The sequence below is a fragment of the Myxocyprinus asiaticus genome, chromosome 25 (genome assembly GCF_019703515.2).
Source record: "Myxocyprinus asiaticus isolate MX2 ecotype Aquarium Trade chromosome 25, UBuf_Myxa_2, whole genome shotgun sequence".
NCBI lineage: Eukaryota > Metazoa > Chordata > Actinopteri > Cypriniformes > Catostomidae > Myxocyprinus > Myxocyprinus asiaticus.
This window is the reverse complement of record NC_059368.1, coordinates 13,738,332-13,763,438: the sequence shown is the minus strand read 5'-3', so window position 1 is coordinate 13,763,438 and position 25,107 is coordinate 13,738,332. Positions and strand designations below refer to the sequence as shown.

General features: G+C 35.9%; 1 protein-coding gene across 5 annotated transcripts; it reads left to right on the top strand.

The window, feature by feature from the left end:
* The first annotated feature begins 254 nt into the window (after nucleotides 1–254).
* Nucleotides 255–24,959, top strand: LOC127416087 (elongator complex protein 3-like). 5 transcript variants are annotated; one of them, XR_007893036.1, is made up of 12 exons: nucleotides 255–403; nucleotides 989–1,088; nucleotides 1,728–1,866; nucleotides 2,006–2,072; nucleotides 4,225–4,286; nucleotides 4,401–4,469; nucleotides 6,422–6,576; nucleotides 10,935–11,096; nucleotides 18,295–18,376; nucleotides 19,370–19,566; nucleotides 20,075–20,155; nucleotides 21,393–24,958. XR_007893036.1 is itself a non-coding variant. In XM_051655214.1 (9 exons), the coding sequence occupies exons 1-8, from the start codon at nucleotides 382–384 to the stop codon at nucleotides 11,083–11,085; spliced, it is 765 nt and encodes a 254-aa protein (XP_051511174.1). In that variant the 5' UTR covers nucleotides 255–381; the 3' UTR covers nucleotides 11,086–11,096; nucleotides 21,393–24,959. The 5 variants fall into 5 exon arrangements, 1 of the variants encoding a protein (XP_051511174.1); XR_007893035.1 differs by lacking the exon at nucleotides 19,370–19,566 and having other exon boundaries at nucleotides 21,393–24,956; XR_007893034.1 differs by having other exon boundaries at nucleotides 18,295–19,566; nucleotides 21,393–24,956.
* The last annotated feature ends 148 nt before the right edge of the window (nucleotides 24,960–25,107 follow it).

Below are 25,107 nucleotides of genomic sequence, written 5' to 3'. Positions count from 1 at the left end.
ACAGAGTCAGATGTCAGTCAGTTTTGAAAAAGCAGACTTGTGTACTATTACGACACTTTTACAATTTTCACAACAATTGCTAGGTGATATTTATATAAAAATGGCTGAATCAGAATTTTCAACATGTGGAAATTAATAAGATAAAGCTCTCTGCACTGCCAATCTCAACACTTAGAGGTCCTCCAGTGTGTGTACTTGTTGTGACAACTTTACGACTATGTGTGTTGCTTTACGACACTTTCATGCGCTTTACGATAGACTGAAGCATGTAGACTGATGTTTACGTTCTATGTCCAGGGGATGTTGATCTAACTACTACAATACATTTTAGTGTTTGTCTGTCGTCTACGATTTCTGTATTATATGTAGATTGTTTCCAGCATGGGAAAGCCGAAAAAGAAGAGTAAGTATTTACTCACAAGGATGTTTTCTGTAAGATACTGTTAGCTACTGACAACATGTTTTTAATGTGTAGTTCTAATAAGTATATTTTCTTATCATCTACGAATTTTTGACAAAAGATAATAGAAAAACTGGACAATTTAAGCTTAAAATCATATTTAGGGGGAATGTTATATCTTAATTTTGTTTAAAGCAAGGATTTTCGTTATTGTTCACTGACAACGGACAATCACTAGTAATAAAATGTGACAAAAGTTAGGTGAGTGTGAATCATGGGAAGATTACAAACTAAAGTGACACTACATGGAATGATGCAACAGTAGTTGTATGTTTTATTTTATTTTATTTTATTTTATTTTAAGAGAACATTCATTCTAAGTGTTAGTCAGAATGTGTTTTTGGGAGCCACAGAATAAGGTATCTAAGGTAAGGTTTTGACAATCCAAGTGGTCTGTTTATTTAAGTAAGCAGTCCAGTAACTATCCCTTTAGCAGTAGTGAAATGCATAACGGTGCATTCTTCTGAGGCAGAGTATGCACAGAGAGGCTGGTGTTTCTCTAACATGAGTGATGTCTGACTTCATCAGGTGACCTGAGCGGTGCAGAGCTCGTGATGATGACAATTGCTGATGTCATCAAGCAATTGGTTGAGGCCCACGAGCAGGGAAAAGATATCAACCTTAACAAGTTAGTTTTCTTTGCACAGATTATATAAAACCTCAGGGCTCATGATATGCCTTTTTATTATTTTAATATGTTCCATAATGTTCACTTATAATATTAGTAAAGATTTTTGCACAAATATTTTTTGGTCATATATTTGTAAAACATGGTAATTTCCCACCCTCATTGTGACCCTCTGTCAGAAACGCTCTGTTTTGGTGCTGATTCTCCTTTAAGACTTGACAGTAAACACCCACTGTTATGATTTGCTCTCTGCTCTTGACTTACCTGCTCTTTCCTTGCCATCTCACTGCTACCGATCGGGCTAAGGAAGTAATAAGGTAAAGTAGTTGTTGTGTTGTTGTGGAGGCAGTCAGATGCAAAAGTTTACCACAGTGTGACATCACAATCTGAATGAAGTAGAGAACGAGTCGTTTTGGCAGCTTGGTTTCAGCAAATGCTGTTTTTGCAGTGAGGAGGAAGTTTTGAGTTCTGAAACTTACAGTATGTTTTTATGGTTCAATGAACACTTAAATGCCAAAAGATCAAGGAAAATTGTATTCCTTTTGTCATGACCCCTTTAAAGGAATAGTTCACCCAAAAATGAAACTTCTGTAATAATTTATTCACCCTCATGTTGTTCCCATCCCAACCTCTCTCTAGGGTCAAGACAAAGACATCGGCCAAGTACGGCCTCTCTGCACAGCCACGGCTGGTGGACATCATTGCTGCAGTTCCACCTCACTATCGATGTGCCTTGGTGCCCAAATTAAAAGCTAAACCCATCCGCACTGCCAGTGGGGTAAGGATGCCAACCATAGGCTTCATCTGGCTTGCTTGCCCTTTGTTAATTGTATGGGAGGTGGTGTATAGATTTACCAGGAAGGAATAATGGGGGAACGTAAGAGCTGCAGAGACTCCTGTGTCATATTTCTGTTTAGATTGCAGTTGTTGCTGTGATGTGCAAGCCCCATCGCTGTCCACACATCAGTTTCACTGGTAACATCTGTGTGTATGTCTAGAATAGTGCCAATGTCTTTGTGTATTTCTTTTACTCTTGGTAAGATATTTGCCACACAAGACAAATATTTACAGTTGAAGTCAGAAGTTTACATACACTTAGGTTGAAGTCAATAAAACTCACTTTTTAACCACTCCACAGATTTAAAATTAGCTAACTATAATTTTTTATAGTTTAGGGCATCTACTTTGTGCATGACACGAGTAATTTTTCTAGCAATTGTTTACAGACAGATTGTTTCGCTTTTAATTGACTATATCACAATTCCAGTGGGTCAGAATTTTACATTCACTAAGTTAACTGTGCCTTTAAGCAGCTTGGAAAATAAAAAAAAATGATGTCAAGCCTTTAGGCAATTAGCCAATTAGCTTTTGATAGGCTAATTGGCTAACTGGAGTCAATTGGAAGTGTACCTGTGGATGTATTTTAAGGCCTACCTTCAAACTCAGTGCCTCTTTGCTTGACATCATGGGAAAATCAAAAGAAATCAGCCAAGACCTCAGAAACAAAAATTGTTGACCTCCACAAATCTGGTTCATCCTTGGGAGCAATTTCCAGACACCTGAAGGTACCACGTTCATCTGTACAAACAATAGTACGCAAGTATAAACACCATGGGACCACACAGCCATTATACCGCTCAGAAAGGAGACGCATTCTGTCTCCTAGAGATTAACGTAGTTTGGTGTGAAAAGTGCAAATCAATCCCAGAACAACAGCAAAGGACCTTGTGAAGATGCTGGAGAAAACAGGTAGACAAGTATCTATATCCACAGTAAAACGAGTCCTATATCGACATAACCTGAAAGGCTGCTTGGCAAGGAAGAAGCCAATGCTCCAAAACCGCTATAAAAAAGCCAGACTACAGTTTTCAAGTGCACATGGGGACAAAGATCTTACTTTTTGGATAAATGTCCTATGGTCTGATGAAACAAAAATTGAACTTTTTGGCCATAATGACCATTGTTATGTTTGGAGGTAAAAGGGTGAGGTTTGCAAGCCGAAGAACACCATCCCAATCGTGAAGAATGGGAATGGCAGCATCATGTTGTGGGGTGCTTTGCTGCAGGAGGGACTGGTGCACTTCACAAAATAGATGGCATCATGAGGAAAGAAAATGATGTGGATATATTGAAGCAACATCTCAAGACATCAGCCATGAAGTTAAAGCTCAGTCACAAATAGGTCATCCAAATGGACAGTGACCCCAAGCATACCTCCAAAGTTGTGGCAAAATGGCTTAAGGACAACAAAGTCAAGGTATTGGAGTGGCCATCACAAAGCCCTGACCTCAGTCCGATAGGAAATTTGTGGGCAGAACTGAAAAAGCGTGTGCGAGCAAGGAGGCCTACAAACCTGACTCAGTTACACCAGTTCTGTCTGGAGGAATGGGCCAAAATTCCAGCAACTTATTGTGAGAAGCTTGTGGAAGGCTACCCAAAATGTTTGACCCAAGTTAAACAATTTAAAGGCAATGCTAACAAATACTAACAAAGTGTGTGTAAACTTCTGACCTACTGGGAACGTGATGAAAGAAATAAAAACTGAAATAAATCAATCTTTCTATTATTTTTCTGACATTTCACATTCTTAAAATAAAGTAGTGATTCTAACTGACCTAAGACAGGCAATGTTTTCTACGATTAAATGTCAGGACTTGTGAAAAACTGAATTCAAATGTTTTTGGCTAAGGTGTATGTAAACTTCTGACTTCAACTGTATATTTATTCATTTAGATGATGCTTCTATCCAAAGTGACTTAAAAATGTGGCATGCAAGTGATTCATTGTAAAGAACGGTGCTATGAACCTATTCCCATTATAATGGGAGTCATTTTCAAAATATGTAAATTCAGGGGAAAATGTTTATTTTGTTTTATTTTAGCTTGTACGGCATCTTAATAATTATTTCTTTAAGTCCTTTGAGGGGGGGGAAATGCTTTGTTGCACTTCTGTGCTAAGTCATCTGGTTCGTGCAATTACGACTACACTGTATATTAAATGGTAGGAAAACTTTTATGAGCACACGGTAATGATATCACTGGCCACAGATGGACTGCAAATTTATGAACAGTAAGACTATGTGTCCTGGATTTTTATGTTGATGCAATATGTTTTTGTTTTTAATTTGCTCATACAGCTACTGCCCAGGGGGTCCGGACTCAGATTTTGAATATTCCACACAGTCTTCCACGATATGAGGTAATTATCCTTCTGTCTCACAAACCAATGCTATCACACATGTTTTTATTGAGTTCTGCACTGGTGTCATTTAAAAATGCTTCATTTTTATTTTATTTTCGCCCCATTGCTCAGCCCACATCAATGAGAGCCATATGTGCACGGTATGATCCGTACCTCCAGACTAGACACAGAGTAGAACAGGTAAGTCATCCTCTAAGTTTATATCCATCAGCAGCTTTTTCACATTTTACAGTGAAAATCTGAAGTGTTTGATGTTTGGAATGGGTCACGAATGGTCGACTTGTCATCCAACAGATCGAGTAGTTTGTCTTTTGAGTTTATTTTTGGCTTTGATATTTTTAACAGCAGTACCGTGCACTCAGTACTTTTTCCCTTGAATAATGTGAAAATGAATAGCACTTTGAATGATATGTTTAAAAATGTTGTACACTCACTAGTTGACTAGGCAATCCTAGTGAATTTTGAAAATATATATTATTTTAAAGGCATCATGACATGAGGAAATAAATTATCTTTGACCTTTTCACATGTAAGGGTTCTTTGTACTATAAAAACATACTGTAAGTTTCAGAACTCAAAACATCCTTCTCACTACAAAAAGAGCATTTGTTGAAACCAAGCTGCCAAAACGACTCTTTGTGTACTTCATCCACATTGTGATGTCGCACTGTTGGAGACATTTGCATCTGACTGCCTCCACAACAGCAAATCAACCAACGAGTGCTTTACCTTATTACTTCCGTAGCCCTGCCCATTAGTGGTGAGCAGTGAGATGGCAAGGAGAGAGCTGAAGCAGCACCAAAACCAGAGGGTCAGAATGAGGATGGAAAATTATCATGTTTTACAAATAAATGACTGGTTTTTGTGCAAAAAAACGTTACTAATATTTAGGGCTGCGAAATTTAGTATAGTTTTTGTTTAACGCGTAAAAAATTAACGCAATTAATGCAGTATCCATTTTTTTATTATTATTGTTATTTCCTGAAACTTCACAAATGTTTTTTCCCACGTCTTGTGGCCAAAATTGGCATATATAAATTTCCAGGTGGTACACACTCGACTAAACTGCACATCCTAACACAGAAACTGATTGTGTGAAGCAGTGCACACTTATTTATTACGCACGTCGCATGTCCTGGGCATAATAAACACGGGAGCAGATTTACTGTACTGAGAATAGAGATTTCACCCACAAGCACGATACGAGCAAGCTGCTATTTCTCTTTGCATTGCCTGAAAATGCTCACTCGCTTTCATCGGAACCAGTTTAAAAAACGAAACTGCACGAGCAAGACACAGCGTGTGCGCGATAGAGACTGAGAAGGACCTGGCCATTCAGCAAGCTGCAGTCAGGTATACAGAGAACATAATAGTTTTGAGATTGTAAAATTCATCAAATTAAAATTCAGCAGTTTTATATCTGTATGTATAGTGTCTATTAATGCATTAGCAATTAACACTTAAGTTTATCTTGCCAATAAAGTTTGATATGAAATGAATCTGGCCAATTTGATCCTATTATTAAAAAAAGTGCATTGTAAAAGGCCAGATGATTTTGCCCAACTTTTAATTACAGCATGTCCACTGATTTTATGGCAAGTATACATATACTTGTATCAAACATTTATACCTGCAAAAATTTGTCTAATGAATAACTAATTTCTTGCAAGTTCTTTGAAACAAAGTATAAAGTAAATATTATGAACGTGAACCTCAAGGAACATATTAAAATAATTAAAAATACATGTCATGGCCCCTTTAAACATTGCACATTCTTATTCATAAGCTACTTAGGGATAGTTCACCCAAAAATGAAACCTCTGTCAAACACTTACCCTGTTACTCTGTCCCATGTTAGGGACTGACAGCCTCAGTCACCATTCACTTTCATCTTTTCTTCATACAATGAAAGTGAATTGTAACTGTGTATACATTTTTTGAGTGTCGTGATAGTTCACCCAAAAATATACTCACCCTCATGTGAATTGTATGAGGGTGAGTATATTTTTGGGTGAACTATCCCTATAATGGTTTTCATTTTACAGTTTAGATCTGAAGGGTTATTAATCATCTCAGTCATTTCAGTTCTTATAGATGGTGTTAATTAAACAGTGTTGTGTTTGCATGTCTAGCTCAAGCAGCTTGGTCATAGTGTGGATAAAGTGGAGTTCATTGTGATGGGAGGCACATTCATGGCTCTGCCGGAGGAGTACAGGGACTATTTCATCCGTAACCTCCACGACGCACTGTCAGGACACACATCCAACAACGTCACTGAGGCTGTCAGGTACGAGCACCGCATGATAAACTCATCTGAGTGATAGAATCAGGCCACGCTTAATTATGAGTTGTGCATGGTGCAAATTCTCTGGGTCGTGGGGGGAATTGGTGCAGTCCATCAACAGTGAGCTCAATGCCTCAGGAGAACATTCTTTGTGGTATGATGTGCTGGTCTTCCTAGAATTAGACTAGTTTCTATTAAATCATGAAATGTGGCTTGAAATAATGTAAAAAGGAATACAGGTTCAAATAACCAAATGAAAAAGGAATCCTCATGTTAAAATGTATGCTTGCTAAGGCAATTATGATTTATGAATGATTGATTATGATTGTTGCCTGGCACATGATACAGTAGGCATAAAAAAATCCTGTAGACTTGCATCAAGCCACATCTTGGGACCAGAATATCATAGAGACTTTGGGGTGGGCTCTTTTGACTTGGACAAGTAGGCAACCATGTATCAATATACTTGTATCCACATATAAACCTGCTTAAAGGAATAGTTCACCCAAAAATGAAAATCTTTCTTTAGCAGAACTCAAACGAAGATTTTTAGAATAATATTTCAGCTCTGTAGGTCCATAAAATGCAGGTGAATGGGTGCCAAATGTTTTAAGCTCCAAAAAGCACATATAGTCATCATAAAAGTACTCAAGTGGATAAGTTAATGTCTTCTGAAACGAAATGTTAGGTGTGTGTAAGGAATGCATAAATATCTAAAACGTTAATTTTTTCTGTCCCTGAAAAACTTGATTTTAAAGTTTGTTTGTTTTCTCATTGTAGTTTTGTAGATCGATTATAATAGGTTTGATTATTGTGTCATTATAATGACTTTTCCTAATTTTGAGTTTTGTTGTTTGAGCATTTATGTGTCTATTTTGGTCTTGTCCTTTACCCAGACCTTTTAGTGTACCCCATAATTAATTTATAAGTCCTAAAATCAGGAAAATTCTACTTAGGACTTTTCTTAAGAACTTATTTTCAAATAATTTGGTGTGCAATATATAATGTATGTGTGTGTATATATACTGTATAATATAATTATATATATATATATATATATATATATATATATATATATATATATATATATATATATATATATATATATATATACACACACACACACACACACACACATATACAGTACTGTGCAAAAGTTTTAGGCACTTGTAAAAAATGTTGCATAGTGAGGATGTCTTCAAAAATAATGAAATAAATAGTTTTCATTTATCACTTAATGTCATACAAAGTCCAGTAAACATAAAAAAAAGCTAAATCAATATTCGGTGTTAACACCTTGGTTGTTGGCAGATAGGATGTTCCAAGATTCTTGGAGAATTCGTCACAGTTCTTCTATCTATTTAGGCTGTCTTAATTGCTTCTGTCTCTTCATGTAATCTCAGACTGACACGATGTTCAGTGAGGGGCTTTGTGGGGGCAATGGCATCTGCTGCAGGGCTCCCTGTTCTTCTATTCTAATCATTTCTATTTGCAAAAGTAATTAATATCATCAAGCCACTCTGGGGAGATCTCAAACGTGTGGTTCATGCAAGACAACCAAAGACTTTGCATGACCTGGAGGCATTTTGCCAAGACGAATGGGCAGCTATACCACCTGCAAGAATTTGGGGCCTCATAGACAACTATTACAAAAGACTGCACTGTCATTGATGCTAAAGGGGGCAATACACAGTATTAAGAACTAAGGGTATGCAGACTTTTGAACAGGGGTCATTTCATTTTTTTCTTTGTTGCCATGTTTTGTTTTATGATTGTGCCATTCTGTTATAACCTACAGTTGAATATGAATCCCATAAGAAATAAAAGAAATGTGTTTTGCCTGTTCACTCATGTTTTCATTAAAAATGGTACATATATTACCAATTCTCCAAGGGTATGCAAACTTTTGAGCACAACTGTATATATATATATATATATATATATATATATATATATATATATATATAAGAACAAAGAGAGTGACCGTTTGAAGAGAGCATTTTCTAAAAAAATTTACATCGCTATCAGAGTAGCTTTAGTTATTATTTGAGTTTAAATTCAGAAACAATACTTTAATACGTTAATTGAATTCCCATATGTTACATTGTTGTCTAAAGCTTAAAACATAAGTGTAAGGAGTATACTTGTCACCAACCCATTTCATAACTGGTCCATAAGCAGATGATAAATATAGGAATTAAAGTGTCAGAGTTAGATAAAAGCAGAGGGGTCCAAAGCAGCTGTTCTTTTATGTGGACTTGGAAAAATCACTATGACCTGAGATCAGTACTTTTTGTTCTAGGATCATAGTCTGTATTATCAAAATGACCAAATGCAGGCCTTGGATCAGTTAAACCACACTGCCAAAAAAACCCCGGTAAGCAAATTTGGTACAGTGGCATGTATGTCGTTTTTTTGGACCCGTCTTCTACTATCAGAGCAGCTGCATTGGCTCTGCTTTCTGCCTAGACACAGAACAAAATGGGAGAATGTGGCATCTGGATCCCCTCGATGAGGATGTGGGCTCTCTGCTTGAATGATGGTGACAAGATAAAGTATGCTATTAGTTACATCTCTTGTTTTGTTACATTTACTTGCACATTTAAGCAAAAAAGCCTTCTTTTCATTTTGTTCATTAGTCACTAAGTTAAGTTATTATGTTAAATTAAATGAATATTTAAAGGTGAAGTGCGTAGTTTTTGTATTACTTCCGGCACCAAATGAAATTGCAAAAATAATGACTGTTTTCAAGCAGACTTCCTGAACACTCCTCTCGTCTTCCATTGTTCAGCAAACAGGTACTGGCCCAAACCTGTGCCATTGATTGAGCCAGTGTTGCTGTGTCAAGCTGGTTGGTATGCTTAAACAAATTTTAAAAGCACCACAGAGCCACAGTGTTACACTTTTCAGTGAAATCAGCCCACAAATGCATTACTTGCTATATATTTGTCCCTGCATATTAAGATGGGATAGGAGAAATATTTTAACGTGGAAAAACGTACACACTTCACCTTAAGGACTGGATCGCACAAGTGGTTTAGAACATCATATTCCTCAATCTTTTTCATTTATTTGAGCACAATGTCTCTCTGAAAAAGCTGTTTGCGTCAGATTTGGCCAAGTGGTGACTCACATGCTATTGATCCAGCCAGTGACATCAGCTCCACAAAGTAGACCAACTTTTTGAAGTTAGAATGATAGGCAGAGGAGATGAGATGTGCATGCATCGACTGCCACTGCAGGGTGCTGTTAGTTTATTGTGTCTGTTATGTTATTTATTTTCTTGATAAGAGTGTGTGTGTGTGTGTGTGTGTATGTGTGTATGAGTATGTGTAGAGGAGGAGGTCCACAGGATTGTTGGCCCACCACAGCTTATCAGCAGGTTTGTTAAGATGACACGATTGCCATAATTGTTCTGGCTGCTAATCAGAGATTGGGGAGACAACCATTCGATTTCAGGCACAGCGCTTATCTCAGCAGAGGGTGTGTGTGTGTGTGTGTGTAAGTGAGAGAATTAAAGAGAGAAAAAGCAAGCACGAATGAGAAACACTGCATTAGTTTCACAACAACGTCTGAAAACAGGAGAAAGAAGGAAGTTAGAGTTTTTGGACCATTAAATGACTATTATAACTGCAGAACAATGTCATGCGTGACATGACGCCAGAAAACAGGCATTCCAGAAAATTATTACGTTTATGCATGCCAATTGAAGTTAATTCAGGTCATAAAACAATTTTCATATTCTCATCAGTAACTCTAATAGTCAGATTCTCCATTTTTATTCTGCATTCAGTTAGACATTGACAGAAGTAATCTGGAAAATTCACTTCTTTATGGGAGTGAAAGTACACGCAATGTGAATATGAAACATTTATAAACTCATAAAACAATGGGACCTGGTACATCATGCAATAGAGTGCTTTTTTATATATATATATATATATATATATATATATATAAAGGATTTTTTAAAGAAGTTACTTGTAAAATGCAAGTTTGTTGCGTTATTCCAAATGCATCTGACTTTCTTCCATGGAACACAAAAGATGATGTTTAGCAATATATAAGTCTCAGTCACCATTCATTGCATCATTTTTTTCCATACAATGAAAGTGAATAGAGACTGGGGCTATTGCGTTCTGCTTAACATCTCCTTTTGCATTCCACAGAAGAAAGTCAGACGGGTTTGAAACAACATGAGAGTAAAAGATTACAAAATTGTCATTTTTGGGTGAACAAACCATTGAAAACAAATTAATAAGTATTAATATTTCCTCTGTATTATGCACTGGTTCTTGCTGCCATACTGTTCATATACGTAGGTGCTGATATTATTACTGAGCGTTGTTTTCTTTCCACAGTTATTCTGAGCGCAGTAACACCAAATGTGTTGGCATCACTATCAAGACGAGACCAGACTACTGTCTGATGAGACACCTGAGTGACATGCTGCCCTATGGTTGCACCAGACTAGAGATTGGTGTACAGAGTGTCTATGAGGATGTGGCTTGAGATACCAACAGGTCAGACTTTAATGCTTTTAATGTGGAGGAATTAGTTAAAGGGAAAGTTCACCCAAAAGTTAAACGCGCCTATTTAAAGTTAAAAAAGTTTTAATTACTGATTAGTTTTTCACACAAACGTATCGATTAACTTCAGAAGACATTACTTAATCGACTGGAGTCATGTGGATTACTTTGATGCTACCTAAATATGCTTTTTGGACCATCAAAAATTGGTGTCCATTCACTTGCATTGGATGAAGCTAAAAACCTGGGATACTTTCCTAAAAATCGTAAATCCTGTTCTGATGAAGAAAGAAGGTCATATACATCTTGGATGGTCTGAGGGTAAGTAAATTATCAGCAAATTTTCATTTTTGGGTGAACTATTCCTTTTAAGTAATCATGTTTGAAAGGATTTCTTCAAATAAGGTTCACACGTACACTTCAAAAGGATTATGCCAAGTCGTGCTTCTAAATTTGTGGTTTCTCAAATGTTTAAATTTATTCTGTAAGCCCTTTTAATGAAAATGAACTGAGAACTCCTCATGAAGAGGTTTATCTCTGTATTCCTTGTACATCACAGTTTGTGCCTGTGGTTTACATAATGCCAGTTTCTTCAACTAAAAGAGTTCATTTAATCAATGTCACTGTGAAAGTGCTGTTGGGATATCCACAATTTCCATATTGCAGGAAGGTTCTGTATTAGAGTTGTTGACACTCATACTCAAACTGACAAAAACTACTGAGCCATAGTCCTCATCAGGCAGACTGCCCAGAGGTATAAGGATTGAAAATGAATCCAGAGAAATGTTGTGCTTTTAGAAAGATTTCCATATCACACAGCACTTGGTTATAATGTGTAGAGTTAAACAAAGGTAATACACTGAATGCAAACAGTATAAGAGTACCAAAACATCTATTCCAAGCTAGTGTAGAGTTGGAAAAATTCCATGTTTTGCCGGGTGCAGTAGCTAATTATTACATTGCGGGAATGACGGTTGAATGTAAATTAAGTGGGGAGTGATGTGCCATGGCAGGCTGCTCTTTTATGGTCTCTGTCAGTGTCCATCTGTGACGCATTGGTTTACATTATCAGGGGCTTCATTATGGGAAGTGAACAGAGCATTCATTATTGTGGGTTTCATTACCAAGGTATGGAGAGCCAATCAGTGAATGCGCTCTGGAACCCATTCAAAGTGCCTCTCTCTGAAAGACTGTATAAAACACCAACTGGGAACAATCCAGGTGCCAACAGGTTTTTTTGATGTAAGTGAACGCTGTCAGCAGGATCTCTGGAGTTTACCGATTTTAAAGCTGGTGATTATTTCCCTTTAGGTCGAGCAGCTACGTTGATGTTGCGTGAGACTGAGTGACGTTAATGTTGCAAACATAATGCTTAAATGAGTGTAATTATCTTAATAATATTTTGCATTTACAGTCACATTAATGGCATTAAAATGTAGAAGAGAACAATTAACTTCTTTTCCAATCATCCAGTCTCTAGAGTCTCTGAAAGCATGTGTCTCTAAAGCTACAAGTCTATTGTTAGATTTGTACATTGTTGTAACAATCCCACATTACACCTAACTCGTTTCCCCTTGGGAACCCACCTCCACACTGTTACAATAAACCAGCAGCTCCAAAATATTTGGAAAGTAACACCTTATATTTGCTTTTTATTTGTACAATTTGTAATTGAGTTTAAAAGTGCACACTATCATTTTTAATCTGATGAAAAATTAGCTATATTCTATGCTTATAAAGTATTTATTTTTTCCCCTGAAAACAAACCATTTGAAAGCAATTTAGTTTTACATTTTCCCCCCTCTCTCTCTCTCTCTCTCTCTCTGTCTCTGACCCTTTGAATTAAACAAGCTGTTTTTGCTACTGTATGTTTAGGACATCTAAGCTGTATGTAAATTACCTGTGTTATGACTGGCTAACGTATGTACACCATCATAGTTCAGACTGTTTGTCATCAGGATGGGCCAAGTTGCTGAATACCGAATAGGAGAATAGAAAATCCTGGAAATCCTTAAAACATTAATACATATAAAGAAATACTGACGAAATAAATTGAGGAGTACCCTGCAGATATTTAGGTGGTACAGAGCCCCTTAGATGACAGGGTATGTATTGAAATAATTTTGTGTTCCCTCTCAATAGTTTTGCATTCCCTTGCAAAGTCGCAATTATTTTGGGTTCCCCCGCAGTACTTTTATCCATCCCTTATAAAAATTTACCTGAACTATGGTATTTGTAGTAAAACCATAGTAACCACAAAATTTACCATGCTTAGCTTACCATATTTTAACTATGATATACATTGTAAAACCGTAGTAATAATACAGGAAAACAACTATGGTTATAAAAATAAAAACCATTCTTAAAAAAAATCTACTATATTTTACTATTATAACACCATGGTTAATTTGTGGTACATGTACCATGGTTTTTAAAACATGGTTACTGCAGGTTAACTACAGTGAAAAAATTAATACTTACAAATTAACCATGGTGTAACTATAGTAAACCTGTAGTACCTATGTATTTATTATTATTTTTTTGGCAGAGTAATTATGATATTTATGACCATAGTTTTGGTTTTCCTATATTATTACTATGGTTTTACAACAAATGTAATGGTTAAAGTAGCCTGTTGTTGTTGTTGTAAAACCATTGGTAAAATTACCATGGTTAATTGTAGTTAGGGATGGATAAAGGTATTGCGAGGGAACGCAAAACTATTTCAGAAAATATATTCCCTCCCTGTCCTCTAAGGAGATTATTTTGAATCACCATTAAGATTTTAGGTTAATATGTACAAATAAGGGAAAGTGTATGTGTTGGGCCCTGTAACTGGTCACCATTTATTTTAAGTTTTCCACCTTTTTACCTTTAATGGTTCGTATAAATGGCGTGCAGTGCCTGCAATAATTGTTAAAAATACAAATATTCCATGTAGAATGAGGTTGTAAACACTATAAAAATTATAATAATTAATAATCAGAGAAAAATGTAAAACAATTTGGTTTGAAAGCTTTAGATGAATTATAGCTTGTCACACCACACAACACTGCTAAACACTTTTTAAACTTTTCGACTACCCATTTGTATATTTGTACTCTCTGTATTTATGCACAAGACTCCCCTCCCGTTCTATCTGTAGAAAAAGTGAGTCAGTGTAACATATCCCAGCAAACTCGCTAGTGAAATAATGTTCTGATCAGAATCGGTGTGTCAGCCATGACCATCTCATTACACTGAAGAGTTCGCACCAAGATGGGTCATTGCTATTCCGGTCCACCTCCTAATTCCTTCAGCCTTTATATTAGGATCCGTTTCACGTATAGGTTATGATGTATTTTAAATCATCTTTCTCCCAACCACACACCCATTGTGATAACTCTGTGATCCATTAGGAGGCAGTGAGACAGAGCAGGAGAGAGAGGGAGATTAATGGCTCTGGATGGTGGTCTCTGACCCCACCGCTATCAGCTCTACTCCTCCACCTGCACAAGGCACCCACACAACCTCACCTGTGTCACCTACCGGTAGCACTCTCCTGGTTTATCTCACCTAACTTGCTTTCTCTGATGCTCAAGCTCTCTTCTTCCCCTCCCACTTCCGTTTTTACCCGCTCGCTCTCCGTCACACCTTCCCCTAACCTCCCCACCTTACCAGACAGGAACCTGTCGCACTATCTCATGACGGGTGCGTGGTGGAAAGAAGCGTGGTTCGGTGATAATGGAATCCCATTACAGACTCGTCCAACTCTCACTTCTCACTTATCAGACTGTGTGCAGGCTCCACTCCCCAAAAAAAAAAAAAAAACACTCAAAGCTAACACTAAAAACTAAATACAGCACACTGAGGTTCAAGAGTAAGCGGAAGCTTAAACACTACTGCTATACGTGACTCAAATAATCTCTTGTTTAAATTTTTTATGAATGGGAACTATTGTTGTTTGTTTGCATTATTTAGAGCTGCTGTTTATGTTTAGCCTTACGCAGTCTTTGTGTAAAGCCGCCAGTGTCTAGTCCAATGATTCGCTGGTGTGTCAGAAAGACAGACAGCGCAAATTAAATGACCATTGACGTTGTCTCTTTAAATGTAATTGTTATGTTATAAGTATCAAAGTGACAAGGGTGAAACAAGTCCCTGTAAGATTATGTTTCAGACTTTTTCCAGAAACTGACTCAAGCTGTATAGTTTACCAGTTATCCAGCTGGTGTATAACTCTCAAATTACATTGCATTCATTAAGTACTTCAGATGAAATAAATGAGTGATCTTTGTATCCCTTGTTTGTGTTATGCTAAGAGTACAATTCCTACCAGCATACAATATAAGCTGAATATGCATGCCTCCAGGTTCTTATTCCCCTTTAATATTTCTTTACTGATAACAGTAGGGATAAGCGGTTGGATTCTTAAGTATGGATACTAATGTTGTATCAAGAGGATCGGTCTTCACATATCGATTTTAACGTTTTTTTAAATTTTTTTAAGTAGTGATTTTATTATTTATTTACCATGAAAAGCTCTGCAGAAAACACAGTCAGAGTATTTTAGTACAGTATTCTGCCCTCATCAGCGGAAAATGCATGATCAAGAACCATTAACGGAACCGAATCATGAAAATCATATGGTTCCTGTATTTAATTTTTTTTTTTAACTCATTCCAAATAAGAACCGGTTCTTGTGTCCCAACCCTATTAATGATAAACAAAAACAGAAGTCTAGAAATGTTCTGTTTATACCTATAAATGTAATATATATATATATATATATATATATATATATATATATATATATATATATATATATAATATATATATATATATATTACATTTATAGGTATAAACAGAACATTTCTAGACTTCTGTTTTTTTTTTATATATATATATAGTAGTGCTGTGCAAATGTTTTAGGCACTTAAGATGTTTCACAAAAACATTTGTCTTAAGATGGTTATTTATATCTTCAGCTTTAGTGTGTCATTAGGAAATATAAATGTTAGACTCACAAACATTATTATTGCAAATAGAAAAGATTAGAATAGAAGAACAGGGCGCTCTGCAAGAGATGACATTGCCCCCACAGAGCCCCCCATTTAACATCGTGTCAGTCTGAGATTACATGAAGAGACAGAAGCAATTGAGACAGCCTAAATAGATAAAAGAACGGTGGTGAATTCTCCAAGAAGCTTGGAACATCCTATCTGCCAACAACCAAGAAAAACTGTCTAGGTGTACCTAGGAGAATTGGGGCTGTTTTAAAGGCAAAGTAAAAATTGTTGTTGTGTTTTTATGAGATGCGTTTTTTTAAAGAACTACAGTTGAAGTCAGAAGTTTATATACACCTTAGCCAAATACATTTAAACTCAGTTTTTCACAATTCCTGACATTTAATCATAGAAAATATTCCCTATCTTAGGTCAGTTAGGATCACTACTTTATTTTAAGAATGTGAAAGGTCTGAATAATAGTAGAGAGATTTATGATTTATTTCAGCTTTCATCACATTCCCAGTGGGTCTGAAGTTTACATACACTTTGTTAGTATTTGGTTGCATTGCCTTTAAATTGTTTAAATGGGTCAAATGTTTTGGGTAGCCTTCCACAAGCTTTTCACAATAAGTTGCTGTAATTTTGACCCATTCCTCCAGACAGAACTGGTGTAACTGATTCAGGTTTGCAGGCCTCCTTGCTCACACATACTTTTTTTAGTTCTGCCCAGAAATTTTCTAGCGGATTGAGGTCAGGGCTTTGTGATGGCCACTCTAATACTTTGACTTTGTTGTCCTTAAGCCATTTTGCCACAAATTTGGAGGTATGCTTGGGGTCATTGTCCATTTGGAAGACCCATTTGCGACCGAGCTTTAACTTCCTGGCTGATGTCTTGAGATGTTGCTTCAATATATCAACATAATTTTCCTTCCTCGTGATGCCATCTATTTTGTGAAGTGCATAATCCCTCCTACAGCAAAGCACCCCCACAACATGATGCTGCCACCCCCATGCTTCACGGTTGGGATGGTGTTCTTCAGCTTGCAAGTTAAATTTTTGTTTCATTAGACCAGAGGACATTTCTCCAAAAAGTAAGACCTTTGTCCCCAAGTGCACTTGCATACTGCAGTCTGGCTTTTGTATGGCGGTTTTGGAGCAGTGGCTTCTTCCTTGCTGAGCATCCTTTCAGGTTATGTCGATATAGGACTCGCTTTACTGTGGATTTAGATACTTGTCTACCTGTTTCCTCCAGCATCTTCACAAGGTCCTTTGCTGTTGCTCTGGGATTGATTTGTACTTTTCTCACCAAACTACGTTAATCTCTAGGAGACAGAATGCGTCTCCTTCCTGAGCGGTATGATGGCTGCGTGGTCCCATGGTGTTTATACATGCGTACTATTGTTTGTACAGATGAACTTGGTACCTTCAGGCGTTTGGAAATTGCTCCCAAGGATAAACAAGACTTTTCTGTGGTCTTGGCTGATTTCTTTTGATTTTTCCATGATGTCATGCAAAGAGGCACTGAATTTGAAGGTAGGCCTTAAAATACATCCACAGGTACACCTCCAATTCAGTATACGTCCTATCAGAAGCTAATTGTCTGAAGGCTTGACATCATTTTCTGGAATTTTCCAAACTGCTTAAAGGCACAGTTAACTTAGTGAATGTAAACTTCTGACCCTCTGGAATTGTGACATAGTCAATTAAATGTGAAAAATCTGTAAATTACTTGTGTCATGCACAAAGTAGATGTCCTAAACGACTTGCCAAAACTATAGTTTGCTAATATTAAACCTGTGAAGTGGTTAAAAAATGAATTTGAACATGAAAATGAACAACCTAAGTGTATGTAAACTTCTGACTTCATCTGTATTTTAACTTGACATGCCATTTTCAAAATGTAATGCTCGTGGTGCAAGATGCTGAAAAATCATCAAGCAGCAAATATTAATTTCACTTGCCTGTCAAGTACTTCAGCTCTAATGTCTGAAAAAGGCACCTTTATTTGTCAAAAAAAAGTTGGATAGTTGCATTAATGATCTGACAAAATGATCTAATATCATTAGTCATAAATGATGGTTTAAACTAGATGCATTTATAGATTATATTATTTTCAACAGAGAACATGCAATTTCATGTATATTATGTGTCTCACGTGCTTGCATTCTCAAGAATCTCTCTCACTCTCTTCTCATGTGCATGTGCAGGGTTTTGGGATGATGTTGATGGAAGAGGCTGAGAGGATAGCCAGAGATGAGCATGGCTCAGGCAAACTGGCTGTTAACTCAGGTATCACAAATATTCTCAACACTAATGGAAAAAAACTCATCCATTTTGTTGATTCTTCTCTCTCTCGCTCTCAAAGAATGAATAAATAATTTTGACGTGCGCCTCCCCAAATCAGTGCAGGATAGAGATAACAGCAATTGGAAAATAAATGAAAATCTGCTTTCATATTATTCTGGCTCTTACACACTAATGCAAGTGTGTGATAGTTTTTTACTTGGAACAACAGTAGCAACACATACATGAGTTTGCACGTTGATCTTGTGTTTATTTCAAGTGAATATGTACAAATTAATTATAAAATCATACTGTGGCGATATCATGGCAAAGTGATGGTATCAGATTTTAATACCTGGGCGATATAATGTATATTTACTAATTATTCACCATGATTTTGCTGCCATTGTAAAGTTATGCAGCTTCAGAATTATCGTGATGATTTTATTGCACTTTTTATTTGGCCATTAACATTCTTGAACACATTGACTAGTGTCATAAGATTAGTTTAGCTTTCCTTTCATCTCTGACTTTTAGCTGAAGTGTGTAATTTCTAGGCCACCCAATGGAATTACAGAAATAAACATTGTTTTTAAACAGCTTTTTGAATATGCCCCATCTGCTGTTGATTGAACAAACAGATAGTTTCACCCCCTGCTCATGCCATCAGTTGAGGCAGTGTTGTTATGTTGTGTTGGAGGGGCTGCTCAAAACAAAGGAATTTAAAGTGCCACAGAGAGAGAAAATTTACAGATTTTGAGAAAATTAACCTACGAATGACTTACTTATAGTTTTTTATATATTAAAATGCGTGTATACTATCTATATATGATAGATAGATGTGTGTATATATATATAGATAGATGTGTGTGTATATATATATATATATAGATAGATTTTTTTATTATTTATTTATTTTTTTTATTTATTTATCACACATTATACATACTTGCTTTTGCACATATTCAGTGAAATTCTTTTTTTTTCCACATATCCCAGCTAAGCTGGGGTCAGAGTGCAGGGTCAGCCATGATACGGCGCCCCTGGAGCAGATTGGGTCAAGGGCCTTGCTCAAGGGCCCAACAGTGGCATCTTGGCAGTACTGGGGCTTGAACCCCTGACCTTCTGATCAGTAACACAGAGCCTTAACCGCTGAGCCACCACTGCCCCTTTTCGCATATCCCAGCCAAGCTGGGGTCAGAGATGTGTGTGTGTGTGTGTGTGTGTATATATATATATATATATATATATATATATATATATATATATATATATATATATAATATATATAAATATATATAGATAGATAGATAGATGTGTATATATAGATAGATAGATGGATAGATAGATGTGTGTGTATATATATATATATATATATATATATATATATATATATATATAGATAGATAGATAGATAGATAGATAGATAGATGTATATATAGATAGATAGATAGATAGATGTGTGTATATATATATATAGATAGATAGATGTGTGTATATATATATATATATATATATATATATATATATATATATATATATATATATATATATATAATATATATATAGATAGATAGATAGATAGATGTATAGATTAGATAGATAGATATTATTGGTTAAATTTGCTGTTTATAACTATGTATTGCTATATTGGTGAACTTAAATGAAAATGATTAAATGGTATTCTTCCTTGTGTTTATTTAGTGAAAAACAGTATGGAAAACATCCCAAGATTCTTTAGAAATAGATTTTTACAGTTGTGAAGTTTCCGTAAACCGAGTCTCAGTAAGTCACTGTTATATTTTCCATATATTAAAATGTTTTAGTAAAAATACAGTATATGTTGGTAAATATGTAGGTTTATAACAATGCTTTGCTATATTGGTGCACATAAATTAAAATAATTAAATATCCTTCTTGTTCATTTAGTGAAAAACTGTATGGAAAATATCCCTATTTTGACCATTTTGAACTAGATTTTTATTCTATTTATTTATATTTTTGTTTTATTTAGAATTAATTTGTATCTGCTTCACAATAATACTTGTTCATTTAAATTCCTCTGAAAAATCACCCTTCTGGGCATTTTAGAGCAGATCCCTAAATATCGAGATATGCTTAATCAGTTATATCATATATCATCAAAAGAGGGGGAAAGGTTGAGATATATTTTTAGCTATATAGCCTAGTAATACCATGCAGGGTTGCTGCAGAGTTTTTAAAATCAAATTTAAGACTTTTTAAGACCTTTTTCAAGACCTGAACAAATACAAATAATACTGTATCCCCATACCAAAACAAACCAACACAATCTCAATAAATCATGTATCACAGACTCTTACTTAAACAGGCAGGGGCACACATTCAACATGGCCTTAACATTGCTTATCAGTAAAACAGGGTAGGATATATTAAAGTTTAAAATACTCAAGACATGGGGGGTTTGATTCATAGCGTGAAACTTTTAACTTTAAAGGCACTTTAACTTAGAAATACACCGGGGACTCTTATTTTGCAGTGTTTGCACTTCACTGCTTCCAGCTGCTCATTCAAACAAATAAGGGATATAAAATTTGCACTCCTACAATAATATACATTTTACAATAAACAATTAAAAGTAAACATTGTCAAATTTCCTCAACACTATATTATCATCATCAACAGTTGATCTTTAGTGATCGCTTGTCATAAATTTCTGATATGGCTCAATGATTGTGAACTGCTCCGCAACAGCTGAAAACCCTCACAAACACTCTTTAAATAAAAAGTAAGACTTTTGTTGGATCATTTAAGATATTTAAGACTTTTTTTTTACTTTAACTTTTGGAAAACTGAATTTAGACTTTTTAAGGATCCGCGGGTACCCTACCATGGTACTTTTTGGTAATTGCACGTTATTTGGACCATTCCTTGTTATTCCTTATGGTTCTTTCATGGAGTATGTAACATCTCAAAAAATATATATATTTTTTTCATATATAGTAATTTCTGAATGTTACATAGTTATTTATGTTTGTTTCAGGTGTCGGAACGAGGAATTACTACAGAAAAATGGGTTATGAGCTGGAAGGTCCGTATATGGTGAAAAGCATTTACTGAAGCGTAAACCTGCATTTCAGCTGATAAAAAGTGAACCCAAATTATCCGGAGAATATTGTCAGTCATGCAGGAGTCTGCTAATAAGGAGCGACACTGACTTTAAGAAGAAATTTACACCCCACCTATAATCAGATTGGTGATGAGGACTGTATTTTGTGTGGTCAGCACAAGTACTTTTACATGCCAGCCAAAGAATGTATTCTGTTCTGTTTTGATATGAAGACCATAATGCAAGTATCAGTGCTTGTTAGAAAGGTACATCATTCTCCTTTGGCCTTAGCTCTCAGTTTACAGAGTTCCCTCTCCAGTATACTTGCTTGTACATTTGAATTTTTTGGGATTAGACTCAATATTATTGTCACATTTTTTGTTTCTACTGACAAAATTGGGCATACTGGGAAAAAATGCAGAGGCTCTGTTATCAGCTGTTATGGAAGCACACATTTCTTCATGTGGATTTAGGGGAGAGAAATTATTTAATATGCCAGTTGCTTGGCACATTTTGATTAATCCATATTTTTCCTATTCAATTCAACTCATTTTAAAGATGGATTAATTGCAGTTTTATGTTTTTCTGATTTTGCATGAAATGTATTCATCTGGTCAATTTTGTATTGTTAATAAAATATATTTATCTGGGATTTCAGTTGTTCTCAAATGATTGTACATTGATATAAATCAGATTTTGGCATACAGGCAGTAGATTTGGATGGAGTTGAATAGACATAATACAGTCATCACAGAACATTCAAAGGCATTAATGGGTAAGAAATAATTCGCAATGGTCTCCTGTCTTGCTTGGGTATGAAAAACGGTCGCCAAAATGATCGAAATTCAACTGCTGCTATTTTTGACAGAATGAAAAGTTGCTCCTCACTTCATTTTTCACTATAACTTCTCTCTTGCATTTTAGTGTCTGTCACCACACCACCAATTTCTGAGAAACGTCGTCCAGCGTGGCGAGAGCTCTCCTCTGCGGGAGACCTCATGATATCTCTGCTGATGGGTTTTTACTGCTTCATTTGACATCGCAATACCCGATTATATCACTATCTCTGCCTGTGGGTCAAGGTGTCAGTCGAATGATGACCGACCATCCTTTAAAGCTAAGCTCAGATGAGCTCAGTCAGATCACTGCCGTAAGAGGTTTATCGTCAGAGAAATGGCTTTCAATAAATGGCACAATGTTCCACTACATCAGGTAGATGTTGTTTTGCCCCCTGCCCCACAATAAAATGATGATTTAACAATAGTTGCTCTCGTAATTTCCAGGCACAGACCCTTTGTTGTGACTTTAATGTTATGCTAATCTCAAGGATAGAGCAATAAACAGCAGCACTGTGTCAATAGGGTCATTCTACACATCAATTGTCTCAATGGAAGAGGTAAGACAGAATGATATCTTCAGTCACCATTCGCTTTCATTATATGGATAAAAGATGAAAAGTGAAAGTGTAACAGTGTCTTTAGGCTAACAACTCCTTTTGTATTCCATGTAAGAAAGAAAGTCATAAGGGTTATGAGAATTTTCCATTTTGTGTGAACTGTCATTTTTAAGTCAATCCCATACTGGATTGGGTCATTATGAAGTAGTTTAATCATTATTCCTCATGTGTGATGTCTTTCCAATGCAGAATGAATATGGAGGTACCTGAGATGATGACCTCAGAGAAAGACTGAGTGCGGTGTTTAGATAATGTGCATATTTCTCTCAGAGGTCGAGGTGAGCCATTGCAATGTTTCATTTGCAAACCAGTGAAGCGTGTGGAAAAGGGCAAAGTGGCTCTAGAGAAGGAAATGTCACAGATGAGATACACTTAGGAGGTGCTCAGATGCTTTAAATTATTGCCAATGGAGGCTGTAAGGTTTCAAAACCCTCACTTGACCCTTTTGCACACTTGGAAGTCATTATTGTTTATCTTTGGCATTATTCTTGGTCTTCAACTGAACACTGCAGATAACTACTATTTGGATTGATCACAGTTCTTGACAGAAAATCAGAAAAAATTTGTTTTGCTCAAGCCTTGTGGTCTGAAGTTAGTGGATGATTTACCAGGGTTATTATACTTTTGAATTTTTCTTAGTATATTATTTTCCATTTGCTCTTTCAATTTGAGTTTTAGTTGAGTTTCTGTTAGTTTTCACTGTTCTGAGTGTTTTTGTTTTATTCATTTTAGTTTAGAACAAGTTCATATTATGCCTATTTTAACATGCTACTTTTTTGGATTTAATTTATTTTGGTAGGTATTTCTGGTAACATTTTACAATAATTTTCTATTTATTAACATTAGTTAACATGGGGGCCTGGGTAGCTCAGCGAGTATTGATGCTGACTACCACCCCTGGAGTCATGAGTTCGAATCCAGGGTGTGCTGAGTGACTCCAGCCAGGTCTCCTAAGCAAACAAATTGGCCCGGTTGCTAGGGAAGGTAGAGTCACATGGTGTAATCTCCTCGTGGTCGCGATTAGTGGTTCTCGCTCTCAATGGGGCACATGGTAAATTGTGCATGGATGGCAGAGGGTAGCTTGAGCCTCCACATGCTGGGAGTATCCGCAGTGTCATGCACAACGAGCCACGTGATAAGTTGCGCGGATTGACTGTCTCAGAAGCAGATGCAACTGAGACTTGTCCTCCGCCTCCCGGATTGAGGTGAGTAACAGCGCCACCACGAGGACCTACTAAGAAGTGGGAATTGGGCATTCCATATTGGGAGAATAGGGGATAAAATAAAAAAATAAAATAAAAAACATTAGTTAACCTGAACTAACAATAAACAATACTTTTACAGCATTTATTAATCTCGGGTAATGTTAAATTCAACATATATTAATTCGTTTTAAAATCAAAAGCTGAATGTTAACATTAATGCACTATGAACTAACAATGAACAATTGTATTTTTATAACTAACATTTTTTGATGAATAAATTCTGTAAAATTATATATTGTTCATGATACCTAATGCATTAACTAATGTTAACGAATGGAAACTTACTGTAAAGTGTTACCATGTTTCTTTGTATTACACCCAGAAAAAAGTTATACAAAGCAATACATTTACGTAATTATAAATAAAACATTGTTTTTTCACATCAGCGTTTTCATGCTTATAACTGATATGCCGATGGTTTTATTTGGTCAATGTGTAATTATCCCATAGTGCAATAATGTATAAATATGCCATGTACATATGTCAATTCACTCATATTTAATTCATATTTAACCACTTGCACATACGCCATTCTATGTTATATGTCCTATTATATATTCTGTCTCACTGTAATGTTCTGTGTGCACTTGCTTTCCTCTATCACCAAAAAAAAAAAAAAAAAAACTTGTGTACGTGAGCACACTTGGCAATAAAGCTCATTCTGATTCTGAAAATGGCGTAAAAATATCGGTGGCCAGTACGTTGGTGTGTCCCTATTTTTGTCGTTTAGTATTTTAGGGTTGCCAAAGTTCATGTTAAATTATCATATATATTCTCTAGAGTCGTCTAATAATTAGTTTGTGGTCAGGTTATTTTAGCGGTCATGAATCAATGTATTTTAGCTTAGTTTGTATAAAAAAAAAAAAAAAAAATATATATATATATATATATATATATATTACGTTTTCATTTAGTTTTTAACAATAAT

What these genes read in the sequence shown, in the direction of transcription:
- LOC127416087 (XM_051655214.1), top strand. Translation starts at nt 382, where the DNA reads ATGGGAAAGCCGAAAAAGAAGA. An exon ending in GGGAAAGCCGAAAAAGAAGA is followed by an intron (nt 404 to 988) that starts GTAAGTATTTAC and finishes TGACTTCATCAG; the next exon opens with GTGACCTGAGCGGTGCAGAG. An exon ending in ACAGTCTTCCACGATATGAG is followed by an intron (nt 4,287 to 4,400) that starts GTAATTATCCTT and finishes CCCATTGCTCAG; the next exon opens with CCCACATCAATGAGAGCCAT.